Source organism: Haliotis asinina, chromosome 11 (assembly GCF_037392515.1).
Source record: "Haliotis asinina isolate JCU_RB_2024 chromosome 11, JCU_Hal_asi_v2, whole genome shotgun sequence".
NCBI classification, from domain to species: domain Eukaryota; kingdom Metazoa; phylum Mollusca; class Gastropoda; order Lepetellida; family Haliotidae; genus Haliotis; species Haliotis asinina.
Window position 1 is genome coordinate 24,397,467 of NC_090290.1, and position 22,217 is coordinate 24,419,683.

Below are 22,217 nucleotides of genomic sequence, written 5' to 3' on the forward strand. Positions count from 1 at the left end.
GTCACTGTTGACATCATTGTCTGTATTGACATCTTGATTTGGAATACTGATGTTTTAGTAGCTGTCAAGAAGGATTACAACATGTGTTAAACAGTAACACAGTTCACTGCAGGTATGAGAGTGTAGCAAATGTTATTGTAATGCCCCAAAAGTGTAAAGTTTGTTTCTCATTTCAAACCATCTCACTCACAAGCATGCCTTTTACTGCACATTTGTTTTCAGTAATAACATTCTTACACTCTGACATAGAATTTATGTATATCTGCGGGTTTTTTTATGCCCCTGCCAATAGTAACCCTCCGTGTCCCTCCGTCCCTCTGTCCATCCGTCTGTCCGAAACGGGGAATGTACTCTATCCACTTCTCCACAAAAAACATTGTGGAATTCAGTGAACGTATACATGGGCTTTCTTGGGACACTAATGGTGTTTATCTCATATTTTGTTTTACGTCACAATACGGCTTAGATATTGCTGATGTGACGTTAAATATTAACTCACTCACTCATGTTTTGTTTTTATTTTATTGGGTTTTTCAAAGTTTAAAGACATTTGAACTTTGCTACCTTTTGCTGAATTTCTCTTTCGATGATAGTGTGATAGGGGATGAAGTCTATCCACAAAAACTGCTCTACAGAATTGAATGAACTTCTATGTGTGTGCATTTCATAATTTTTTCTGCAATTTCTTATTTTTTGTCACTTTTGCAGATGTTTGAATTTAGTTGAATTTGCTTCTATTCAGCCTGTTTGTTTCATCCAACAGGGGATGTATGTTATCCACTTCTCCTCAGAAACTACTTTATGGAGTTCATTTAAATTACACATGTGTTTTATACGGGCTCTAAAGGTGTACGTCTCATATTTTGTTTTTGTATTTTATAGTTTTTGTATGAATAGAGACAACTTCGATAAATTTTGTAGAATTTCTCTCTGATGATAGTGAAATAGGGGATTAAGTCTATCCGCTCCACCACAATAAATGCTCAACAGAATTGATTAAGCTTACACATGTGTTCCACTGGGACTCAAGAGGTGTGCATCTTATAGTTGCATAGATGTATATTGAACTTGTTTAGTAGAATTAATCACCAGAGCACACTCAGTGGTGGGGGGGGGGGGGTAGGAATGCTTCCTACAGCAGAAGGGGCAAACGTGTCCCTAGACACAATTTTGTCTTAATATTATTTATTTTTATTTTTTTTGAGAAATGTAACTTACACTAAACATTTTGCTTAAAAAATAGTAACTTTCGGGGAAAATACATGTCTAATTGAAACCTGCTTTCAATTACAGATAAGCACTTGTTATTGATGGTGAAACTGTGATAAATCTTTTGTATAACTCAAGAATGATGAGAAAATCTTTGCAATTTCCAGGGTGTCACTTGAGTTCAGGGCTATTTGGGAAAATGGAAACCAGCATGTTGTTATTATTTTTACAAATACCTGTGTACACATTCCAGTTGACGCCTTGCCGGGTATGGAGCATGCAGGTTTGGGCAGGGTGGGTGTGTAGGTTGAGGGGAGATCGGGGGAGATACAATCATGGCTCAGAAGATTACTGTTGACACCTAGCTGCCCCAGATTATCAGATATTGAACTGACAGAAGAATTCCCTCATTTATACAAGTAATGCTCTTAGACATTGCTGCTTAGTTGGAAGAGCTGGATTAGATAACTGTCCACCTTGACATCAAGATGTCTGCCATGGCTATCTTGGAAATGATGGATGGACATTTCATGAAAGCTTTGATCTTGGAATGAGATTTTCAGAAGTGGAGAAAATGAAATAAATATTGGCCATATTGGATTGGTACATTTGTACAGTCTGAGTGAAGACATTGTGGATGTTTAAAGCTGTTATCATGAATATATGATGTCATTTTTGGTAAGAACATTGAGGGTGATGTATGTTGTGAACTTTGGGTGGTTTGTGGTTTATTCCTGGTAAGAATAGATCCCCAGAATTACAGTAATGATTTGGTGGTTTGTTCAGCCTGAACCCCACTCATATCCAGACTCACTCAAGCACTCTCTCACTCACTCACTGCCGTACGGTTTATAGATATATGGATGGGTGAAGATGAGATGGAAATGGACACAAACATCCCCGTACACTACTTCTGTAGTTTGGACACTATCTGAGATGTAAGAAAACTGATGATTTGATAAAGATATTTATAACTCGCCTATGTGAGATAATGAGTGTAACCCCTACTGTTTCACTTGTTTGATACTGAATCATTAATCCATTTAATAAGGAGATGAGATAAGGTAAGATAGATGTAACATTATTATCCTGGAGGAAAATCTTGTATCAAAAATGGCCTCAAAATAAATATATACAAAATTCGCAAATAATATATGCAATAATTGCATGTACAAAGTGAATGCTGATGATAATTAATACATAGGTAAAGAGGCTAAGTTAGTTGTTGTCACATGTATGATGACATTTGATGAATTAATAGTATGAATACTAGATGGTATGAAGGACTGTCGAGTTCTGTTTGGTTTAAGTGAAGGTGGCATCCAGATGGAGGTATTTCGAAATGGTGAGATAAAATATGTGTGCTATCAATTCTAATTTTAGTTGCAATTTTGATCAGTCTGGTGCTCATAAATAAAGGGAATATACTTGAAAGACACTCCAGTGATTTTGCTGGCAGTATTAACAACTTTGAAAAGTTTGTTTTTGTTGCAAGCAGACAGACCCCAATACTAACATTAAGAAAACTGTAGGTCACCACATTTGCATAAAGGTAATTAAAATGGTATTTGCAAGCAAGGTCATTTAATGTCCTCTATATCAGTTCAACCTTTTCATTGCATGTCCTTTCAGATACCTCTTTGCGGGACTACAAAGGGGAGATAACTGCGCTTGCCTTAACAACACCAGCAACCTGTCTGCAGTGAACAAGTCTCTTTGCTCACAACGGTAGGTTGTTTTCAAGAGTTGGTTGTGTTCAAATGGAATATATGCTGCAGTGATCATGATGTAAAGACAATATAGAATTTGCTACATGTGCATGTATGTTCTTTTGGTTGTCCACCTTTCTGTTCTCATGGCTTCTCATCAAAACGGACGAGCTGCCTCATCACTGTCACTTACCTATGTGTGGACTCTCCCAGTCTCTAGTTGATGCTTGGAGAATTATTTGGTATAGTTAAGCAGTTTTCTATAACTTTGTTGATACTTGATAACATATTCTGCGTAATTATGTTATCTTACTGTTCTTAAATCATTGTGATCACTTAAATATCATGATGAGAGTGTACTGTACTGATTACAGGTTTGTGTAACCCACTGCAGAGTTTTGTGCAGGCATCCCACCATCATTGTCAGTTACACGTTTTTTGTATTCAATAGCATCACAATATTAAAAATGAATCTGAACAAAATCAATCATGACTGGAGTGATCTGGTAAACAATTTAATCTAACTTTTTATAAATTCTTGTGTTAATCAAATTTCACTACTCATTAATAAATAATAGACTGTCCCATCATAGGGTGGTCCGGATTCATCCCACATTCTGGACTTTCAAAACAAGGGGTATATTTACTAAACAAAGAAATTAAAGGAGAGTCAGTTGTTTGCTTATTAATAGAAATAAAAACTAAAATGATGTGCCCATGTTATCCAGATCGCAACCTTTCTTGAACCCAGTGGTTTTGTGAGAATGAGTTTGGTCTGAGCAATAGTCCAGCTATATTACTGCATAGAATTTTGTATGAAAGTGATGACAGAATGTTGTTATGGTGAGTAGCATTCAGTTGTTGAATAGGTAGGTTGTGACCATATATCATGGGTCATCAACTCTAGGAGTGCTTTAGCAATGTATTGGTGTCAACTCTCAACATGTTTGTCAAGCTGGTGTCAGAGTCTACCTTCAGTGGGACTGCAGTTGTGGTTCATTCTGATTCTCATGTCTTTTAATGTATTATGTTATGTTCTGCTTTCATAAGGTCTTGTGCTTTGGCAAAGGATGAATCCTTTTGTGATAATTTTTGTTCATAATTACCTCCAGTTTTTAGCTTTCGTGGCTCCTTGTTATGCCTGAATGGATTTGGTTTACAGTAGGTCCCCAGCACTGTGTGGCTTGTTGATGATTAAGTACGGTAGGATGACACCTCACATCCACCCTACTCTCCCATCCACTGAGCCTCTCATTCTCCAACCCTAACTCACTCATTCACTGTCTTGCCCACCCACCCACTCTCTCTCTCTCTCTCTTTCCCACCCTTCCACCCACCCACCACTTACCCACTCACTCATTCACTCTTACCAATCCACTCACTCCTCCTTTCCACCCACACGCTCATTCACTGATTTACTCATTCACTGTCTTACCCACCCCACTCACTCTTTCTCCCATCCTAACACCCACCAACTCACCCACTCACTCTCCCACCCTAACACCCACCCACTCATTCACTGTCTTACCCACCCACCCACTCACTCATTCTTCCACCCACTCACCCACCCACCCACCCACTCATTTACTTTTTTAACCATCCACTCACCCACTCGTTCACTCACTCACTCACTCACTCACTCACTCACTCACCCACATCCACTCACTCTCCCACCTACTCATTTACTCTCCCACACTCTCATTCGAGATGGTGGGGTAGCTTAGTGGTTAAAGTGTTGGCTTGTCATGCCCAAAACCCGTGTTCCTTTCCCCACATTGGTACAATGTATGAAGCCCATTTCTGGTGTCCCCGCAGTGATATTGCTGGAATATTGCTAAAAGTGATGTAAACACAGATCCACTCACTCACTCACTCACTTTCACCCACTAACTCACTGTCACCCACCCATGCACTCACTAATGCATTGCCTGACCCATTCTTCCATATGCTGTCTCGTTCATTCACTTTCCATTTCATCCATTCGCTCTCCTATGCACGGGATCACTAATTCACTGTCACCCACACACTCATTCATAAACTCTGTACACTCACTCACTTATTCCCTGTCTCACCCACTCACTTTCACCAAGTACCCACATGTGTAGGTTTGGTCCGAACTGTTTTAATACTCTCCTGAATGTCTGATTGAATCAAAGACATTCTGTTTCCCTGTGCATGAACACTTCACAGGGTTGTTGGAGTTTCACTGTGTGACTTGTAACACAACAATGACAGCTGTCAGTATGGATGTGTGATCTAGACGTGGTTGACATGCAGCTGTGAGTCCATGTATATTTCACAGGTGAGTTGTGACATGAAGTGTCATGAGTCAGTCCCTCACCTCTCATCCTGCTCTGTTTGACTTAAAGCTTATATGTTCTGTAACATCCATGGCACAGCTGTGTTATTTGGTCTATCACAGCTTCAGTGCATCAGCTGCTGGATCTAGCTGGGTTTGTTTATGAAGGTGATTATTTTTATTCTAACTGACATGTATATTTCTGCATCCATGAGTGAGTGAGTATGGTTTAGTGCTGTCTTTAGCAATATTCAAGTAATGTCACAGCAGGGGACACAAGAAATGAGCTTCACACATGTGAGGAATGTAACCTGGATCATGATCATGACGAGCGAATGCTTTAACCGTTACCTCAGTCAGGAACTGAGCATATAAAATAAAATTAAATACTTCTGATTATAGGTGCAATATAATCTGGTTACATGAACAGGCTGCAGAGAGTTACTTCTAAATACATTGTTTTGGTAACAGGAGATACAGATTTGTATGCCATAAACACAGACGTGTACACCTCTCATACACTCGTTCATTCATGTATTAAGATATTTAAAGCACATAAAACATAACTTGTTAATGATATATAGATTAAGAACTTAATTCTCATCAAACAGAGAGAAATATATCATCCATTTAGCATGAAACTGATTCATGGAATCACTGCTAAAATAAGTAGTGTTTTTAGTGATATGTCTAGCCTAATACTCCCTTGCACAATGCCTAAAACTTCCGTGTGAGAAACCTTGCATATGTATAGAAAATACGGTCTAGGATCAGGAAAACATCAAATACAGGTTATGAAGATGAAAATAGATCCAGTTTTTTGTGAGGAGACTATTTTTATAACATTTCTGTAGCCAGTTGGTTAGTGTAGGTTTTCAGCATCCATCACTAACCATTTGAAGGGTCTGTAGAGGGGATTGGATGGTTCAGAGTCTTTTGTGTACCATTCTACTCTGATGGTGCTTTGCAAGAGTTTGATGAAGTGTCACTGGTTTGTCTCGTCAGACTGGTGTCATGTAGGAGGAACATTGTCTTTGTATCCCATTTGCTTAAATCGATGCTTATGCTGTTGATCACTGGATTATGGTCCTGGCTTGTTTATTTGCCGACTGACAAAAAAATAGCTGGAATATTAGTAAGTGCTGCGTTAATCAACAAACAAAACCAAATGAAATACAGTGGAAGCTGTCCAAACTGGCATCTGTCCAATCCGGCAAGTGGTCAACACCGGCTTAAAATCTCAGTCCTGTCAATGGCTTTGTACTTAGCTCTACAATCCAACACGTTGTCTTTAATAGATTCTTTCTTCAGTCCCAATGAGTGCCGGTTTTGATAGGTTCCACTGTATAAAACAAACAATTCAAAGCCTCAGTGTTTTTGTTTTTTTTTCAGAACAGTAACACATGTTTCTATGATTGTGGCAGTTCGGTTTTGTTCTTTGTAGGGGTGATAGTCTATTCCGATGAACTATTGCAGACCACATAGGCAGACCATGTGCTGTGTACTGGGACACATAGACAGACCATATGCTGTGTTCAAGAACATACACACAGACAGACCATATGCTGTGTACTAGGACACACACAGACCATGTGCTGTATGCTAGGACACACAGAGACAGACCATATGACACACACAGAGACAGACCATATGCTGTGTACTAGGACACACACAGACCGACCATGTGCTGTGTATTAGGACACATGCACAGACAGACCATGTGCTGTGTAATAGGACACACAGACTATGTGCTGTGTATTGGGACATACACACAGACAGGCCATATGCTTTGCAGTAGGACACACAGACAGAGACCATGTGCTGTTTATGGGGACACACAGAAAAACCATGTGCTGTATGCACATGCATGTATGTATGTGGGACACACAGAGAGACAGACCATATGCTGTGTACTAGGACATACACAAAGACAGACCATATGATGTGTACTAGGACATACACAAAGACAAACCATATGCTGTGTACTAGGACATACACAAAGACAGACCATATGCTGTGTACTAGGACATACACAAAGACAGACCATATGCTGTGTACTAGGACATACACAAAGACAAACCATATGCTGTGTACTAGGACATACACAAAGACAGACCATATGCTGTGTACTAGGACATACACAAAGACAGACCATATGCTGTGTACTAGGACATACACAAAGACAAACTATATGCTGTGTACTGGGACACACATAGACAGACCATGTGCTGTATACTGGAACTCACCCACAGACCATGTGCTGTATACTGAGACACACTCACACCCACAGACCATGTGCTGTGTATGGGGACAAACAGACAGACAATGTGCACTGTAATGGAACTTGAAAATGCTGTGCTATAACACACAGATCTACATTTTCACAGAAACATCCAGCTAACATGGGGTAATATTTATGAGGGAAATTTAGCAAATCTTATGTATTGTCCCATGTCTTAGCCATGTAGGATACATACATGACTTGGCCCTTGTTTACAGCCTGTTCGGAATGTTTTGTTTAAGTTGTTGCCCACCTGATGAGGCATGAATAGGTTTTTTGTATGAATGTCAGAGACATTGTTAAATTTATGATAACATGGCTTTTTTTTAATTATTTTATTTCAAACACAGTGGATGTTCCCTGTTACACATGCATGTGTGACGTGGGTAATGTATTGGTCATAAATGTTGGTGGGAAGTGCTGGTTGTATGTAAAATAAATTATGAAGGCTGGATAGAATTCATCTCAAAAGGCAGGACTCTAAGAAATCCTTGTTTGTCTATTTCTGTCATTGTTTCAAGTTTTCTTCGGTGAACCAGCAAAAAAATGTAATGGATTCTGATGGAAACTAGACCTTTTTTGAAACCATTTCTGATATACTTGTAGGTTAGAGTGTTACGATAGCTGTTGTATCTATTGTCTTGAAGTCAGGATAATCTTGTTCATTCTGAGCTCCTACAATACAGGCCTAAGAAATAAGGAGATCATTTCCAGAACATCAAGAGGGCCCCTGATGAGGACTTGCACCAATTATAGATAAGAAAGAAGTGATTAATTTCAAAAGCCCCAACCTTATCTGTTGTATTTTCCCCCATTTGGTTAGGTACAGTAAGGAATGTGTAAGAACCGGTTGTATAGGGTGGAGCTTCCGGAACAGAGACATCTAGTGGTGACATTTCAACAGGATGTTACTCACTGGGGATGTCATGTGAGATTATTTGAAAGACAGTGGAAACTGTCTAGAAATGTCTATAGTGTTTTTACTATCACTGGAATTGAATGCAATACTGCTGCTGGCCTTTTGAAGGCAAGTCTGGAGGATAGTGTCAGAAATAGCTCAACCTTTGATTATTAGTTCCATGGCCATGAATTCCTTTGGTAGAGAAGTGGCGACGCCATGACCATTTTGACCAAAAAAACCTTAATGGTTTGAATATTTAGTCTGGCCCATTTTACATTATATATCTGTAATACTTTAAAGTTCTGTTCTTGGCACCAGTCTTATCCAAAAAATGAGTAGTATATTTGGATTGTCTGGAAAGGATTTTAAATAATGTGTTACGATGAAGAAAAATGTACCCCTCTTTAGTAGTTGTGTGTCAGTCAGGTATTTAATTCCTGTAGTAGTGATATCTGTTGGTGTAAAAGGGAACATCAGCGCTTTCTAAGTGTGATTTGTGTCACTGTTAAAATAGATAAATTTAAATTCATTTTGTCTTCAGCTAAATTAAAAACAGTGTAGAATGAGGGATAAGAGTAAATGTGATTCCCATTTTCCTTAACAAAAAGACAAATGTACTCATATAATATTGTCCATCTATTGAACGTTTTGTTACAAAATAAAAGTTGTTTAAGTTTTACAGCTAGAAAATTTGGTAATTAGATTCCAAATTGGTAACAACTGATCAGTGGAACTGAATTGTTTTACTAAAGAATACTAAAACTGTTATTCTTTTGATGTTCTTATTGCGATCTTGGCTATGTACATCTGCCCATTACTATCTATGCACATGTTTTGTCCATTACTGATTTCAAAATTGTCAAACATTAGCATCACGATGCATGGTGTGAGAATGTGACTAATCAATCTGGCCAGTTTACCCGATTGTGAAGAGTCTTGTCTGTGTAAGGGCCATATTTTAGAATTTACAATTCCATTTTTACCAGGTAGTCAGTGTTGATTGTTCAAGTACTGGTCAAGGTTCACTGTAATTTATTAGCGTGGGTTGATCTAGGCTTATAGCAAGGAACTGTTTGGACAAGATTGTGGGTGAACGAGAGAGGGACTCCACCAGCCAAGTTTCTGATAAGGCACATACAGGTCTGCAATCTTAGATACGCATTTGATCATAAGTAAGCCCATGATGGGGTATGATAAGATGGGGTCTGTTACCAGGAGTCAGTATGCAAGGGGGATAGTTTTAAAGATGTCTTGTTGTAATCCAACTGACGCCAACCATTCTAGAGTCTGTAAATGCTTTTGCTCTAGGGTTTGATTAGATATATGTTTCTTTTGTCTTTGAAAAAATCAATAGCCCTCTGTCATGTTTATGTAGTCATCCTTCAGATTCACCATTACATGATGGAAGTTCAGATGGGAAAGGACTGTCAAGTCTTGGATATTGCATCACGGAACTAAGTATAAAAATCTTGATGTATTATTTGTAATTTTTTTTCTAACTACACGCATGTGTGATTTGTTTTATACTTGTGTGGTGAAGTATACACATTGACCTCAGTATTTGTGTTATCAATTATATTCGCAGGACGAGATAGTAATGGGTGGCCAGTAGGATGAGATAGTACTGGGTGACCAGTAGGACGAGATAGTAATGGGTGGGCAGTAGGATGAGATAGTAATGGGTGACCAGCAGAATGAGATAGTAATGGGTGACCAGCAGAACGAGATAGTAATGGGTAGCCAGTAGGACGAAAAAGTAATGGGTGACCAGTAGGATGAGATAGTAATGGGTGACCAGCAGAACGAGAGAAGTAATGGGTGACCAGTAGGACGAGATAGTAATGGGTGACCAGTAGGACGAGATAGTAATGGGTGGCCAGTAGGACGAGATAGTAATGGATGGCCAGTAGGACGAGATAGTGATGAATGACTAGTTGGACAAGGTAGTAATGTGACTGATCTGGACAATGTAGACCTTCCTGTGCCTCATATGGCAACATGTTTTGAATATTCCCTATGGAGTTAGCATGACATTCAGTTGACAAGGATCCTTAAGTTTATTAATACACTGCCCTGACCTTTCAATTGAATATAATTCATTATAGATGGGATTTATTCATAGAGCAGCATATGTGGAGCAATTAAATACGCTCTACATATTCATGACCAATAATTTTGATATACAGACATCATTGTTGACATCAGTTTGATGATAAAAGTGATGATGGTGGTACGTATAATGATAATGATGCACAGTACTAGTGTCAGTATGATGATAATGATGCACAGTACTGGTGTCAGTATGATGATAATGATGCACAGTACGAGTATCAGTATGATGATAATGATGCACAGTACTGGTGTCAGTATGATGATAATGATGCACAGTACTAGTGTCAGTATGATGATAATGATGCACAGTACTGGTGTCAGTATGATGATAATGATGCACAGTACTAGTGTCAGTATGATGATAATGATGCACAGTACTGGTGTCAGTATGATGATAATGATGCACAGTACTGGTGTCAGTATGATGATAATGATGCACAGTACTGGTGTCAGTATGATGATAATGATGCACAGTACTAGTGTCAGTATGATGATAATGATGCACAGTACTGGTGTCAGTATGATGATAATGATGCACAGTACTAGTGTCAGTATGGTGATAATGATGCACAGTACTAGTGTCAGTCTAATGTTGACTGTGGTTATTCCTGAACATGTACACCAGGCAGTTTCCTACATTTTCAGTGTGGGTGGTAAGTAAATTATTACATCTGTGTCTCCTACAGATCTTATGGAATGTATGTCAGATGTTATGTATAGTAACTGCAAATTACAGGATTTGGATATTTGTCTTTTTGCTTGTTTCAGTATTACACAGGCAGAAATAGACAGCACCAAAAGATCCACCCACAAAAATGCATAATATGACCTAATCAGCACTCTGTTTTTAATAAAAAAATACCTTGACTCACTCTTTGTCACTTTCTATTGAGCAAGTTGTAAATAAACCTTCTCATGAACCGAACCTTACTATACGTTGAGTTGGATGCCCAAATCATTGAACCTCCTGATTGATTGTTGATTTTTGAAATTAATTAGAAACACCAGTATTAACAACGGCTGTCAGATATGTGCATACCAGAGAGGTACCTGACTGGTTTCTCTCAGCAGTGAAGTGGTTGTGTTACAGTTGTTTGAATGCACAATCAGTCAACAGTTTGGGCACAATCAGTCAACAGTTAGTGCACAATCAGTGAATAATATTACAATATGAGTCCCTCACTCACCCAGTGTTATGGTAAATAGAGATATGTGGTAACAAATATTCAATTATGTAATATGTAGCAACAAAAATGTTGGTAGTGTACCATGAAAAATATCAGGTATTTACAGGTGTAAGGTGGGAAATGTTAGGTATTTACAGGTGTACAATGAGAAATGTCAGGTATTTACAGGTGTAAGGTGTGAAAATGTTAGGTATTTACAGGTGTACAATGAGAAATGTCAGGTATTTACAGGTGTAAGGTGTGAAAATGTTAGGTATTTACAGGTGTACAATGATAAATGTCAGGTATTTACAGGTGTAAGGTGTGAAAATGTTAGGTATTTACAGGTGTACAATGATAAATGTCAGGTATTTACAGGTGTAAGGTGTGAAAATGTTAGGTATTTACAGGTGTACAATGATAAATGTCAGGTATTTACAGGTGTAAGGTGTGAAAATGTTAGGTATTTACAGGTGTACAATGAGAAATGTCAGGTATTTACAGGTGTAAGGTGGGAAATGTCCGGTACTGATAGGTGTACAGTAGGAAATGCCAGGTATTTACAGGTGTAAGGTGGGAAATGTCAGGTACTGATAGGTGTACAGTAGGAAATGTCAGGTATTTACAGGTGTAAGGTGGGAAATGTCCGGTACTGATAGGTGTACAATGAGAAATGTCAGGTATTTACAGGTGTAAGGTGGGAAGTGTCAGGTACTGATAGGTCTCAGTAGGAAATGTCAGGTATTTACAGGTGTAAGGTGGGAAATGTCAGGTACTGATAGGTGTACAGTAGGAAATGTCAGGTATTTACAGGTGTAAGGTGGGAAATGTCAGGTACTGATAGGTGTACAGTAGGAAATGTCAGGTATTTACAGGTGTAAGGTGGGAAATGTCAGGTACTGATAGGTGTACAGTAGGAAATGTCAGGTGTACAGTTAGATATGTCAGGTATTGACATGTGTAAAATGAGAAAGGTCAGGTATCTCCAGGTGTACAGTGAGAAATATCAGGTATTTCCAGGTGTACAGTGAGAAATGTCAGGTATTGACTGGTGTTCAGTGAGAAATGTCAGGTATTGACAGGTGTACAGTTGTTCATATTGTACTTCCAGATGTTCAGATGTCGCGGACAAGCTTCTACTGTGGTGTGGTGGACAGACTCAGGAATGGAGTCTGTACAACTCAGCCGGACCTTACCTGATCAAACTTTATCCCCAGATAGAGGCACAAACAATTGTCGTCAACTCGGCCGTGTCGCTGGACGCCGTACTAGAAATTGCTCGATATATCAACTTTACGCAAGGTAAGGCTAAAACAAACTGGTCATGGTTTTCAGGTACTTCACCCATCCTCATGCTGTTGATCACTGGATTGTATGGTCCATATATCATTATTTACAGACTGCTGCCAGGTAGCTGGAATATTGCTGAATGTGGCCAAACTCACTGACTTTCTCCCCTCCCCATATCAGTTTTTGTCTTACCTTCATGTAAAATATGTTTATTTTCATGTCAACCATCTCAAGAGGTTGGGAAAAATATTACCTGCTCTGCCACGGTAACTGCCAAACTCTCCACTGAGAAGCTGAATCACTAACAATCTTATGACGTCATAATACAACGCATGCAGTGCCCAGAGTTTGAAAACCATTTGATTAGCTGTTGTATAATTCACTATGTATTTCACTGACCTGTGCTGCTTTATTGCAACTATTTTATACCTTGAATCATTTGCACACTCAATTGAAAGGTAATAAATCATCTTTATAGCAGTTTTATCATGTCAGAATATGTTTCACTGATTTTAAAAATCTAGTCGAGAGGCAGACGCCATTTTGTTTACTATGACTACGTCATATAGTCAGTAGACATCTTCCAAATAAGATGAGATTTTATTTTGTACAGTTAGCATGACAGTAAGATAAATATGCTGTATGCTTCTCTTGAGGGTAATGCGGAGTGATGTACACTTTGAAGCATTGCCATAAATTGCCTGCTGGCTCGGGTAAGACCGCTACAAAGAGGCATACATCAGACTATATTACCCCAGTGAGAAGCATACAACTTGTAGTGTGATAGCATATCATAGGGGAACCATACTAAAGATATAGTGCAGCAACTATCATGCTTGGGATGCATCTAAGTGTCTTAGAGCTGATACTATAGTAAAACTGTGAGTGGGTTGTCTGTCCTGCTGATCCCATCATCATAATTCTATATAAGAAAAGGAGGTTTGTCTTGTTTCTTTGATCATCATAATTTTGTGTTAGAGTATGGGCATAACACTTCTCTTGGCACAGCGATTATCTGCGAAAGAGTATGGTGTGACTTTTGTCTTGGTCTGATGATGGTCATAATTCTGTGAAAAAGTATGGGTGTGATGTTTGTCTTGGCCCTGCCATGATACTGCCATTTTTACATTTAGCTTTCAGAGAGTGAGGTTATTTACAGCCTCGCTCGCTCGCTCACTCACTCACTCACTCACTCACTCACTCACTCACTCACTCACTCACTCACTCACTCACTCACTCACTCACTCACTCATACATTCATGCACTCACGCATGTCAGGCCATGCCACACCACGCCACTCTAGACCCTGTGAAATTTTCTGTTCAAGCACCATTGACTTAAAGTTCTATTACAGCACATTGTCAGGATATAATGGCACCATATCTGGCACGAATGACAACTTCCACTTGGATCCAAAATTTTGGACATAGACAAGTGATCAGAACACTACAGTCATCGTACACTGTAGGAGTGGGGACCTTCATAACACCACAATGACTTTATAAAATGCGCTTTCAGTGACAAGATGGCAGAAAATCAGCACTAGTCACTCATCTTTGATCAAAGTTTGTGTAGCTACATGACATACACAAAGAGCAATGTGAGTTGAAAGTGGAACACTCACTGCCGGCTGTTTAAAACTTCAAAGTCTTCTGTATGACATAAACATTCACTTCTTGGAATACTGGGATTGTCTTCTTGCTCTTTGACGAATCAGTGTTTTGACATTTCCCACAGGTCTTTATCACATTGAATTTGTTTGGTGAAACATCATTACAGATGTAATATATTTCACTTGGAGTTTGTCCTGACTCAAATACCTTTGCAGACTGTTAATCCCATGCATTCTGGTGTCCATTGTGTTTCCGTTTGTAGTACTGATTGAAATGACAGCAAGTGTTCTTTATATCAGCACATATTGTTAGTGATTATCTCCCTTTGGTAGCCGCAACAAAAATCGCCATCGTCTTAGTGTCATCTTGTCGAGATCACTTGTCACTTCACAGACGGTCGAGGTCGCTAATTCCATCACTCGGGCTAAAAACCACCGCTAGGTCTCAAACGCCCTCAACATGTTTTGAATTAAAGCGTGCTTTGGTCGTAATAGCAGCCATTGTTGCAGTGACATGCTCAATTTAGATTGTGATTAATGACTACTTAATACGAAAGTGTGACGTCCTATTCAGGCCAGTCCTTTGCTTCGTTTCCGCCGGGCTTGTTCATCAAACCTAATTCTTCAGTCCTTTTTCCACTGATTTGGCAAATCGGGTAATAATGGTATAATTGCCTTTTACTGACAAGCCATGAAACAGATTCAGGTGAGAATTTAATGGAGTGCGAAAGGTAGGTTTTTGTGATTGGGTAGAAACCGGCATGTTTTCATTAAGAAGGTTACGGATGAATTCTTGTTAAATGATGTGAACACTGTAAGTTAAACATGTTCTATTCACAGACTGGGCCTCGGGCTAGTATTTGACAATTATTGAAGGAATTTTGTTCCCATTAGACGATATGGATGTACTGGTGGACATTAATGATACCACTGCTTAAGGTGTGTTAAGAGTTGGTATCGGGATGTTGAAGATAATGGAGTAGTCTGACATTACCATCTAGGTGCTGGTAGGTGTTTAAATGCTATTTTATTGTACATTTATTTTGTGAATTGTCATTTTGCTGAAGATTTTAGTGCCAGTGTATTTGAAAATATTCAAATTGAAAAAGAAAAAGAAAGAAAAAAGTTAACAGAAAATGATACAGTATTGTACAAGCTATAATTTACTCAAGGAATGCTTAATGAATATTGTTGATGGTGAAGATCAAGCTTTTACTTGAATGTATGTGATATTTTGTGGATAACTTTTGTGATTAAGCAGAGTATTTTCTATTGCATTTGCAACTTCTTAGCCCTTATACATACAGGGCTGATGATAAAGTTTGGTTTTGTGTTGATGATGGTCAGCAACGTGAGCGTGATGTAGAAGGGTATGTCACTTTCATCCCACATAGGCGCAGGATATTATTAGGTCAAATACGGTATTGATGAAAACTGTTGGGTTGACTCAGTCAGCACATCCTTGATATAGGTATGAGCATATGTACTGAAATGTGCCGACATTGAAATATAAGTGACATTAAAAAACTGTTGACAATGAAATAATAGTGACTTTAAAATAATGCTGGCACTGAAATATCACTGGTATTGAAACAATATTGGCATGCAAATAATGCTGACATTGAAATAATATTCGCATTAAAATAATGCTGACACTGAAATCCATGTCCACTCCAGAAGGCCATTTCAAGTTTTTGCAAGGTTTTCTAATTGACAGAAAATGCTTGCATTTCCTTTTTCGCTGTGTAACATTTCATATGTATATATGGATATATTTCTGTTCTTTATTTTGAAGTTCCTTGAGGTCTTTTTTGTGGTGGTTCATTCAAACTTTAAAAAAATTGCAAGTGCATTGTGCTTAAATGATTTTGTAACATGGAGATCAGTTGTGTGCAAGTTCATAGAACAATCAGATCCTGTTTAAGAATTTACATTACTTTAAACTTGCAGTAAATTCTTTGCAAGGCCATGTGTTTTGTATAAGCTGGTTTACAAACATTTGACCAACTTTCTTTAGAAGAATCAATGCTGCCACTAGTGAATGAAAAACACCAAGGTCACACAATCACAGAAGTATTATTGTAAAATAATTCGAAAAATATAAGTAAGTGCATCGTTTTGATAGAATAAATATTATTGGAATTATTATTCAGCATTTCCTATGTACAGCAGTAAAAATACACTTGATAGAATACAGTGAAATATTTTCATAAAAATATCACGTGAAGAGAACTTTGTTACTTGCACCTGTGTAACCCAGTACTTCAAAGTGCAACCTAGGTACGTTTTTATGTTGTACGAGGTGTAAGTCAGTGAGAAATAATAAGGAGAAATAAATCAACAATAAATCTACATTATAAACACTAAAATGCCAGGTCATTTTTCTTCTAAACTTTAGCTATTCATTAATATGTCTCACATATGACAGCACCTGTACACATGGATCAGCTGCGGCTCTGTGTTGCTATGGTTTCATGGGTACTACATTACTGAAGTATGCATATGTGCAGTGATGTTTTAACACACTATGTTGCCATTTGGCTGGTGTGACTAGATGTTTATGTTAGGTTGCACCAGGTGCAAGTATTTTAACATCTCTTGAATTGAGCCCTATGGCAGGCATGAGTTACTAAACATCAGTTCTAACCCAGGTCTTCACAGGTCTTTTTTAACAGAGACAAATTAAAGTTTTCACAACTTTTTTACTACTGTATTAGACATTACTGTGCACTCAATGTAGCTGAAGATTTTTAAAGAAATGTAAATAATTCTGGAGTATATTGAAACCTGAACTATATTTTAGTCTGATAAAGGATGAAAATATAGAAAGACTGATACAACTGAGATCAGGTTTGGTAATGTTGATGACGACTCAAGTGAGAAGACATTGATTTGTTTCTACATTTATGTCACTCCGTAATCCCAGAATACAAGATGAGTATTATTGTATTAATATGTGGTTGCTGTGATGATGTACAATGTCTCAAGGACCCATTCTGACATAATCCAGCATGATTACCACAGAGAGCCTAAGTCGGTATACAGTTCAGTATCACTCACTCACATAATGATTACAATAATATGTGATTGTTTGTATCAACTGAATATAAATTTGATTGGGCTAATTTTAGTTTTACAATTGAATTTTGATTTTTTAATTTTTCAATACAGTGGAATCTGTCAAAACTGGCATCTGTCCAATCCAGCAAGTTGTCATAAAGTCTCAGTCCCACAGTGGCTTGTACATTTATCATCAGCTCTACTATCCGGCATGCTGTCTAAACCGGATTATTGCTTCAGTCTCAAGGAGTACAGGTTTCGACAGCTTCCACTGTAAAGTGAAACTGAACTTAAATAATAATCTTACCACGACGTGTACACAAATATTTTAAAGACATCTTGACTTGAAAGCTGTACCCCACTGATTACTCTGTAGTATTATTCAAACCACTTAGACATGGAGGCATTCAGGAAATGTCATACGATAACAACCACTTTTGTTCAATTTGCAACTATCGTGTTTCTCGTTAATTCAACCCAACTGGAGACGGCTTGAAGAGTTAATAGAGCAACTGTTGTGTATGAGATATAAAATTGTTACAAAGACGTCCGTACAGAATAACTGTTGGACTGAGATGAAACGTGAAGCGGTGAGACATGAAGGGAGGGAGCTGCAGGTAGGAAAGAGCTGGGCCCATCTACATCTGTCAACGATCGTACCAGTAGTGAACTTGATGACACAGAAATGTGACTGAAATTGATTGTCAAATAACGAGCATGTGATCTTCTTAGTGTGATGGATGGCAAGGACTCCCCAAGTGGGAACGGCAGGCCAAACTCCGGTCACTGATGAGTGAGGAGTATGGTTTTACGCCTCTTTTAGCAATATCATGGCTAGGGACACCAGAAAAGGGCTTCACACATTGTACCAATGTGGGGAATCGAGCCCGGGTGTTTGGTATGGACAAGCTTTTACTGCTAGGCTACCCTACCGCCCCTATCACTGATGAGTTGGGTGGCTGTTATCTACCTGTGATAATGCGACTAATAATTTATAATACTACTAATGATAATTATAGGTAAATTATAGATTGTGAATATTCCACACAGTTTTTGTGAATCACTTAGAAGTATCACGGGCAAATTAGTTGTGTTGTTATTTTGTTTATTTATGTTTGTACAGTTTTGGTTTCATTGAAGTAGTGTAGTTTCTCTTCTTCAATCTGTAAGTTAGTTGTCATAGATTTTAAGAAAAACATATTTATTAGTGAATATGTTAGTTTGAAAATTATGTTGTATAAGCATTGTTTCAAGTGTATTGTGACGATTATGTTATTGTCCATCCTGTGTGGCATCAAACTAAATTCAATCTCGCTCGCTCACTCACTCACTCCCTCACTCACTCACTCAGGGTAGGACACAGAAACCAACATTATGTTTTCTACATATTTTCAGTGATCTTTCACCTGTCATTAAATGCTTGTCACTGAATCATTGTTTTCTCCAGGAACCACTAATTGCCTGGTCACCCTCCAAACTCCACCAGTGTGCCTGAACCCAAATGTTACTCTTTCCCATTGTTCCTGGCCATTTGCTGTTTTTGTAAAGCTGCACATATTGTATGTATTTTCAGAATCTGATGAAGAATGGCTTAGAAGCTACATGCTTGTTTGGAGAGTGGATGGCGAACAGTTTAGCGTCAATGTCACAGGATATGGACGCAAGGTTTCCTCTCGAAGAGTGTTCACCTTTACAAGAGCTGGCACAGTCCATGTTGGTAAGCTGGGGACACTCATGGGGCTCCAAACCGTGGGTCTCACAATGGTTATATGGGGGTATATTATGAGCATTCTGCTCACAATGCTTCAGATACAATTGCACAGAATGCAGTATTAGGCCTCACATTTTGCTGTCACTCTCACTGTCAGAAGATAGAGAAAATTATCTCAGGTTCATCTTATAGCATATTTGTGGTGAATATTTTTGTGTCTATGAACACCTCTCTCTTTCTTTCATGACCAAAAACAATTTAATGTCCAGCAAATCAATACACCTATCACACTGCCAAACGTATCTGCATAAATGGTTGAAGCATTTTGTCATTGATAGGGATTAATGCCTTGTTGAAAAACTGATGTTGTTCATAGAAACTGACACAGACACTGCCACAAGCACAGTGCCACTGCCACAGACGCAAACAACATACATTAGACAACAGTGGGAAGGACATACAGGCAACTGTCAAAATCATATTTTGTTTCATACTGTCTGTTCCCTGATTTGTTTGTAAACGTTAGTAAGCAAGCACTTTATCAAAATGTCATGAAATGTGTTTAAAAGCAGGGGCAGATTTCTTTTGATTTACCTTATCTGTGTGTTTGGATTTTTTGGATGAATAAATCTTCATTCTTAAAATTCAATCATTTTTCTATGAATTATCACTTAATCATCTATCAAACTGATAGTACTTCTTGTCCCAAATTTCTTTTCATTAATCCCACAGTGTACCAAACTTGGCACCATTTTAAGAACCAGTAATGTATATAGCTGGAAGCATGAGGCCACCCCCTCTTGGAGAGCCCGTCACCATGTGGCGACCACTTGCAGGAATCCATTGTGTTGCATGTATTTACACCGCGGTGCTCGGTGCAGGGGAAAGGCACACCCTCTGGCTCATATTGTTTCATTAACTTTATTTTTTTCAGGTGGTATTTATCCCTGGAGGTGTGGGATATGGCCGGTCCTTTTATAGGCAAACAATTGGTGCACCTCTTGTAATGTCAAAAACATGAACCACACTGTGTGCCCAACATAAAAAGAACAACTGGCGGTTGTGTCTATTTCCATGGTGACTCTTATGACCCTTATTTGATTCTCTGGTCCGATTCTCGCCACTTGTGTTTTATATGAGTGTTGTAAATTAGCATGTTGCCGACATATTGTTCTGCGTAAACAAAGAGACTTTTCAACGAGTTGTTGGTTCTGTTCGGTGTACTTTGCCTCTGCTGACAAATTGTCTGGACAGAGGTATTGACTGGTGTTCCTCCAAAATCAGATAGTGGTTAAAGACATGATCTGCAGTCCTTCAGCCGGGTACTGTCTTAAAGAGACTTGTAGTAAACCTTGATGTCACTAGGCGTTATTACAGTTTAGGGTTGCTGAGAATATTGGGGACAATTCCTAAATAGAATTCAATATTCAATATTCATAATTTGAAACAATAAACGTGCATTAGTGTTTTAACCAGGAGGACTTTTCTTTACTTAAAAATAATGAAGAGAAACTGATTGTCAACATTTTTATTGAGTTTTTTGTGCTGTCTTAAACTTCCATGAAGTTTTTTTCAATGAAATGCTTTTTATGAAATCATAATATGCATCCAGCTTTCATTAAATTTAACTACCTTTTGAAATCAGTGCCTATACCCCACATTTCTTCATGCCATAACCCTCATATTCTGAAGTCCTCTTTATTCTGGACAAATACTGTTTGAAAGGGCAGAATATGTATACACAGTACCAATACTTGCAAATCTGATGTAACTGGTTACTGACAACATCAGGGTCAGTCAAGGCTGAATTGGGTATCAAGTTTTTACATGATATGTAAGTGTGCATCCAGTACACACAAATCTGGAGAATGGAGGCAGCGAAACAATTCACTTCATCCAGAGGGTCACATGATATAATTCCTTGTATCCAATATACATCTATGGCCTTGTTAAGTATTCGGTTGTTTCTTTCATAGCTGTTACATGCATCATTTCACCCATCAGTCCACATGATAAATGATTTATTCCAGGCTCTGAACAAATTATGAAAACATACACTTCTCTACACTGTTACTCCACTGGACCCTGATATTGTGATTAAGGACCCATAAGACTACTAATTGAGATTCCTGCTACCCCATGTTTATGTGTGAAGGTAAAACCCTGTGTATATAGAGGAGAGACACAATTATTAGTTTTACACCAATACTTATACAAAGAATGAAATAGAGAAAACTAGCTTTAATTACCAACTATGCTTTTTCATTATAGAGCAAGATGGATATTTCATGAATCTTATCACAAAGTTCTGTATAACCACTTATACAATGATTCAGTTCAATGCATTGCTGAATGCATTGTCCATGAATAGACAAGTGATTTCAATTTGGAGGGTATTTGAATTCAAATCTCAACAATTCAACCAATCAAGTATCGTTCATGGATGCGAAAAACGTCAACGTCTATAAACATAAGAAGTTTCGTGATTGTGTGGAGAATGGGTATCGGAATGCCAGGAACAATAAACCACAATACATTGCAGGTGCCATCAAACTCCACTGGCGGCGGAAGTCCGACGTCAGTATCAGACATTTGTTGAACATATGAATTCTCCGATGTGAACAATAGCAACAACTGCAGATGCAGTCCCTAGAATTAGTTGACCTTTAGATGGAGTGTGATGGGCTACGAGGATTTGAAAATGATGAAGACAAAATATGGAGAATCACGATTTGAACATTTAAAATGTCTTATTACTATTTTTCAAATGTTGTTAAGGCGAAATCTGTCCTGGAAGTCCAGGAAGAATGTGAAGCCTTTGCTTAAAGGTTAAGAAAACCTCTAAAACTTGGTGTTTTTTATAAAAG

At 38.3% G+C, this 22,217-nt stretch overlaps 1 protein-coding gene across 1 annotated transcript in view; it reads left to right on the top strand.

Moving 5' to 3' along the window:
- Nucleotides 1-22,217, top strand: part of LOC137255652 (polycystin-1-like protein 1) — a 242,293-nt gene that overhangs the window by 31,336 nt on the left and 188,740 nt on the right. Inside the window, exons 3-5 of the mRNA XM_067793125.1 lie at nt 2,842-2,937; nt 12,789-12,979; nt 19,213-19,356. Of these exons, the coding sequence (XP_067649226.1) occupies nt 2,842-2,937; nt 12,789-12,979; nt 19,213-19,356 (431 nt within the window). The remainder of the gene's footprint in view (nt 1-2,841; nt 2,938-12,788; nt 12,980-19,212; nt 19,357-22,217) is intronic.